At 32.0% G+C, this 6448-nt stretch overlaps 1 protein-coding gene across 2 annotated transcripts; it reads left to right on the top strand.

Moving 5' to 3' along the window:
- The first annotated feature begins 644 nt into the window (after positions 1-644).
- On the top strand, positions 645-4248 carry LOC107899310 (kinesin-like protein KIN-10B). 2 transcript variants are annotated; one of them, XM_041091234.1, is made up of 10 exons: positions 645-967; positions 1067-1235; positions 1844-2443; positions 2536-2843; positions 2936-3027; positions 3126-3370; positions 3447-3493; positions 3589-3610; positions 3697-3759; positions 3880-4248. In XM_041091234.1, the coding sequence occupies exons 1-10, from the start codon at positions 762-764 to the stop codon at positions 3922-3924; spliced, it is 1797 nt and encodes a 598-aa protein (XP_040947168.1). In that variant the 5' UTR covers positions 645-761; the 3' UTR covers positions 3925-4248. The 2 variants fall into 2 exon arrangements, with proteins under 2 accessions (XP_040947168.1, XP_016680479.2); XM_016824990.2 differs by having other exon boundaries at positions 646-967; positions 3841-4248.
- The last annotated feature ends 2200 nt before the right edge of the window (positions 4249-6448 follow it).

Genomic DNA, 6448 nt, shown 5'->3' with positions numbered 1-6448 from the left:
TTTCAAGTTCGAGTCAAGTTAAATTCTACAATTAGAATAACTCAAATAACAGATTAGTGTAATTACTCCATTGGTCCTTGACAATTTTAAAAATGAGTAAATTAGTCTCTCAACAAAAATTAAAAGAAAATTCAAAATATTTATATTTTAATATATATAACTTAAAAAATAAAAATTATAAAGAATATATAAAAAATTAAAAAATTAAAAAAAAATCTCCATCAATCATTTTGGAACCTAAATAAATAAATTAACAATTCAAGTGTATCATACTAAAATATTTTATTTTTTCTATTATTTTTTTGAAAGAGTTTTAAAATATATATAATTTCAAATTTATGTGCAAACATGGAATTAGTTATATTTTATTATAATAAGATTTTAATTTAACAAGTTTAATTATTTTTAATTTAACTCGAACACTTTCATTTGAATTAAATCGAGTTAAAATGATAAAACGATACTCATCAATTTAATTAACTTAAAATATTTTCACTAGATTTGATCAAACACTTACCCTACCTACCAAGTAATTTTATATTTTTAAACTTGGTGGGTCCCGCAAAACCCAACGGACGAGACAAATTCAAATGGCCTGACCCTCCCTTGCATTTCCCAACGGTCACATAGTTTAAAATCCAGAATCCCCATATCTAAACAACGTTGTTTTTTCCCTCTATCAACTGCTTCTGTCCACTTTCTTTCTCTTTAACATTTTCTCAGCGAATTTTCCCAAACTTTTCCCAAACTTTTCTGTTTTAATGGAAACCCAAAGCGTTAAATTAGGCACTCCCTCGAAACAAGCCACCGTTTCAAAGGTGAGGGTGGTGGTCAGAGTCCGTCCGTTTCTACCTCAAGAGATTACCGCAAGGAATGGCAACTCGAAGTCGTGCATTTTTCTTCTTGATCATCAAGATAATGATTCTTCTGATGAAGTTTCTGTTCATCTTAAAGATCCTAACACCAGGTAAGATATTGATTCTTTGGGTGGGGGGAGGGTTGACGTTTGAGCAAACAAAATACGTTTGGTTTTTTTTTAATTATGGTTTTTCTTGTTGGTTCGTAGCCGAAATGAAAGCTACAGATTGGACTCTTTCTTTGACCAAGAAGATGATAATGTCAGAAAGATATTCTACAGAGAAGTTAATTCTTTAATTCCAGGAATCTTTCATGGCTTCAACGCTACTGTATTTGCTTATGGGGCTACTGGTAGTGGAAAAACTTACACCATGCAGGTACGGATCTCTTATGTCTATCATTAACTATGCTGTGGCGGATTCTGAGACTAAGATTTAGAGGCACGGTAAAATTTTAAAAGTTGAATGAGAATAATTTAAAAAATATTTAAATTTTTTGTGAGATTAATAAGATTTTCAAAAATTTGAAGTGAGATTTAAAATTTTCAAAAAAATTGAGAGGGCATAATTAAAATTTTCTAAACAGTTCAAGGAATAAATCAAAATTTTAGAAGCACCATAACCGTTCCCCTCTAGGCCTTGACTTGTTGGTTACGGTAGATACCCTAGGTCTTTAAGTACCCAACATGTGTCGAATGCCATGTGTGGATGACATATATTTGTAATTGAACTAGTGGAAGTTTCGAGAAACTACAGCTTTAGGTATTTCAATACAAGCCATGATTTTTCCAATTTAAATTTCATCACAAAGTCTAATATTTTGAAACCCCTTAATCCATGCAATTAAAATTACATTTAAGGTGATAATATGTTAACTGTGAAGAGATGAAGCACATGTTTTGTTGTTCCTTTTAACTACTTGCATTTAAGGTGATATTATGTTAGCTGTGAAGAGATGAAGCACATATTTGATGTTGCAAATGCAGGGTATGGAAGAGCATCCTGGTCTAATGCCTTTGGCCATGTCTACAATTTTGTCAATATGCCAAACCACAGGGTGCATAGCAGAGATTTCATACTATGAGGTCTACATGGATAGGTGCTATGATCTTTTAGAAGTCAAAAACAAAGAAATTTCAATTTTTGATGACAAAGATGGGCAGATTCATCTAAGGGGCCTGTCTCGGGTGCCTATTAATACCATGTCTGAATTCCATCAAGTCTTCTCTTGTGGAATTCAGAGAAGGAAAGTTGCACATACTGGTCTCAACGATGTTTCCAGTAGAAGCCATGGTGTCCTAGTGATTGCTGTTTCCACTCCTTGTGATGATAGTTCTAGGCCTGTTTTGATGGGGAAGCTGAACCTCATAGACTTAGCAGGCAATGAGGATAATAGGAGGACCTGCAATGAAGGCATTCGCCTCCAAGAGAGTGCTAAGATCAACCAGTCCTTATTTGCTTTGTCAAATGTGATTTATGCATTGAACAACAAGCTGCCCCGAGTGCCCTATCGAGAAAGCAAATTGACTAGAATATTGCAGGACTCTCTTGGTGGGACTAGCCGTGCCTTGATGGTTGCTTGCTTGGTATAGATTTCTCAGTTTTTAGCATTTTGACTGCTTGTTTTATTCACAATTTTTCTAAAATTTGATCAATCTTCTCCTTGTTTCATCAACAGAATCCTGGAGAGTATCAAGAATCTCTTCACACCGTTAGCTTGGCTGCAAGGTCTCGTCATATTTCAAATGTCGTTTCTTCAGCTCAAAAGCTACAGACACCAAAGGAAAAAGTTGATATGGAAGCAAAACTGCAAGCTTGGCTTGAATCAAAAGGCAAGACAAAGAGTGCACAAAGAATGGGACCATTCGCTTCTCGATTAGTAGGCAAAACACCCAGTTCCATACGCTCTATGAAGAAGCTTGATTACAACAGCTCTTGCAAAGTAAAAAATTCTACCAAAGATGATCCTTCTAATACCAAAGACAGGTATAGAATAACTTGACTACTACTTGAATACCCCATCAGAACAGCCTGAGTTCATACACTCACTGCTTGATTTGTTAAACATATACATGCAGGGGCATATCCGTGACTTCCAGAAATTTATTCAACAATGAAGATGTTGTTGATATTGAGCAGATCATGTTGAAACCAACTATGAACTTAGCTGGTACGTTATTTAAGTACGAAATCTGTTGACAACTTAGCCTAGTGCTGTATGAGAACTGAGAAGTAAAGACGTTCTTATTTAATGTATCGGATTTGTAGAAGAATCATCCAGCAAGGAAGAGACTAAAACAGTCGAAAACTCTGTCGATACCATCGGATTATCTCCAAGTAATGAGAGGAAAACTGCAATGCAAAGCCCTTTAAGAAAGGTCCTCTCCCCCATCAGTTCCAATATAATTCCAGAAGCCATCAAGGCTCAATTTTCCTTATCATATGAGCCAAAAACTCCCCAAAATGTTGGCACTCCACTGGATAAATTTAATGCGTGGAGTTCTAGCGTGAAGGTATGTTTCATGCTACTAAAGTTTTTATTGACCTAATCTCAGCCATTTCTTCTGACTTGATAAATCTTTTCTGTAGAGCTCTCTCGTTCAAGAATATATTGAATTCTTAAATACGGCTAGCAGGTGAGTTATATCATGTCAGAATCTCTTCATTTCTTAATATATTCTCTTTTAAAAAAAAAAACTAATTTTCTTCATTGGTTATATTGCATTTGCAGAGAAGAGTTACTAGGCCTAAAGGTACTGTTTATCTGAGTAATACAATATAGTTCTTTCTCAAATCTTCTTATCTATATATCTTCAAGTATTGTATATATATGTTATAGGGTATTGGATCGAAGATGACAGAATACATAATTGAACTTAGAAAAACAAGCCCTTTAAAATCGGTAAGGAAAGCTTTTCTATGCTAATTTAAACAAGTTTTTTGAATTATGAGTGAAGGTAGGTAAGCTGTCTGTTTTTTGCAGCTAAGTGACTTGGAAAAGATTGGTCTTTCATCAAAGCAGGTTTACAACTTGTTCAGCAGAGCTGCAAAAGGAATTATTGAGTGAGCAGAAATTGCAATTTAACCAAGATCCATGCTGTTTTTCATTGCAATGTTGTGAGATTAATGTAATCAGTATGTTGTGGTCTGTCACTTCAGAATTGCTGTATTAGTATCATGCAGTACATTAATTATTGTACTGCTAAGTTAGTTTTCTTAAATCGTTTCAGACTTGTTGTCCTAGTATCGTGCTAGTACATTAATTATTGTATAGTTGAATTTTTAGAAAGAGTGAAGTAGAATGTCCAGAGATACAAAATTTACAGTAAAAAGTTTCTTCTAATGTTAAGCAAAGGATGACGGTCAGAAATGAACTCTGAATTTCTTTAAATGGAGTAAAATAATCTTTTTGTTATGTTAAAATTATGCTTATTTTGGTTACACATTTGATAATTATAATGAAAATGGGAATTGAGAAAATATGTACTATTATACAATCTACAAGAAATAAATCTAAGGAAATAAAATCTATCTCTAAATAGTCGAATTTGTTATAAATATAATTAGCTCCAGTTCCAATAAAAAAAAAAAGAAGCGAGAAACTAGCCTCTCAGAGTTTTTTTTGAGAAACTAACCTCTCAATTAAAATACAAGCTAACCCATTGAAGATGAGTCTACGAGAGTAAAAAAAACAAACAGAATTATAAACAAAACAAAATTGAAAAAAAAAACAAATTAAAAGCAAACCTAAATTTAGTAAAATGCTTTACGCTTTCAAACGAAAATAACATTGTTGAAAGTGATAACTACAAACCCTAAACGTAACCTTTCTTTAAATCCATAAAAAAGACTCACGGTTTTCATTGCCAAATTCATCATCAAACAATTACAACCTTAATATTGAAGCTGTTCGCTTCAACGAAGTAAAAAAAATCCTACGTTAAAAGTTTAAAAACACTTCATAATTAAATCCCAAGAATAAAATTAAAAATATTGAATTCAGTTTGAACAATAATTTCCCAAATTTGCAGCATATCATTTATAATATTTTCTGAAATTAGTAGAAGAAAAAGACGAAAGAGAAACAGAGAGTTTTAGGCAAGAGGGTGTGTTGCGTGGGAATGAAAGACAACTTGGATGAAAGATATGGTAATGAACGAGAGAGATAGATGAAAGGGGAGGGAGAGAGAGAAATATTTTATATTAAATTTATTTTTAATTTAATTAAAAATGTCACGTGTCACAATTTGATTGGCTTAAGGGGTTTTTAATGACACTTAATAGTTAGACCAAATAACAAAATCAAAATTTAAGTACCACCACTCGCAAAAAAAATGTTTAAATACTTAAATGAGAAAAATACTATAATTTAAAGATTAAATTTTCATTTAAACGTCAAATTTTCATTTAAACCTAAATAAAATATATACGGAATAATATCTAAATATATCTCTAACTAATATACTATTTACAACATTCCCGCTCAAATTGAAGCATAGATATAAATAATTTTAACTTGATATAAATATAATCAACTTGAATTTCATTCAAGTTTTTGTGAAGATATCTCCTAATTGATTTCCATTTTTAACATAGCCTATAGAGATGAATTTTGTAAAAAAATTTTACGAACAAAATGAAACTTGACCTGAATATGTTTAGTTTGTTCGTAAAATACTAGGTTGGAGGATATAGAGAGAGCAGTCAAGTGTTGAATTGTGACCATTTTTTTTACTCATCATAACTTCAACATAATAAAATAATAATAAATTCAAATTGTCCTAAATCTTTTGACTGAATTTGATTGTTAAGAAATGGCTTCAAAGCCAAAATGCATACACTATCACCATTATTAATAACAATATCAACAACATAAACCACTAATAAAATAATAGCTCCCTTAGACTGTTTATAAAACATTGTGCGATCACAATTACTTTTCTTCAACTTGAATTCTTAGACTATCACAAAATCTATCAAATTAAGTATGAGGATTTTGTTTCAATCCATATAAAGATTTTTGAAATTGACCTATCTTCTCACACTCCTTTTTAGCAATAAACTTAGGTGGTTGCTTTATATATATACCTCCTCTTGAATATCACAATGTAAGAAATAATTTTTAATATCAAGTTAATGCAAAAATCACTTGTAGGTGCATTCCATAGATATGAATAATCGAACAAAAGCTACTAGAGAGAAGGTGTCTAAATAGTCAACTCCATACATTTGAGCATACCTTTACCAACAAGTCGAGCGCTAAGGCAAGCTACTAATTCATCAAGTTTTACCTTAACTGTAAATATTCACTCACATTCAATAACCATTTTTCCTGTAAATAAATTCACCAAATCTGAAGTACCATTTTCATTTAAAACCACCTTCTCTTTCATCATTGCACCAGCTACTAAGATGAGACAAAATTGTTGGAAAATCGGGTTTGAAAAATGTAACACCCTGTGCCCGACTTGGTCGCTAGGTTCGGGTACCAGATGATACAATAAACCAAATAACTTAACGGTATTTCTGATTTTGTTTTAATTACATGCTTAAACAACTTAAATTTCAAAATCTAACTATTATTAAAACTA

This window comes from Gossypium hirsutum, chromosome D04 (genome assembly GCF_007990345.1).
Source record: "Gossypium hirsutum isolate 1008001.06 chromosome D04, Gossypium_hirsutum_v2.1, whole genome shotgun sequence".
Taxonomy (NCBI): Eukaryota; Viridiplantae; Streptophyta; class Magnoliopsida; order Malvales; family Malvaceae; genus Gossypium; species Gossypium hirsutum.
Note: the sequence above shows the minus strand (reverse complement) of the source record. Positions and strands in the feature narration are given on the sequence as shown.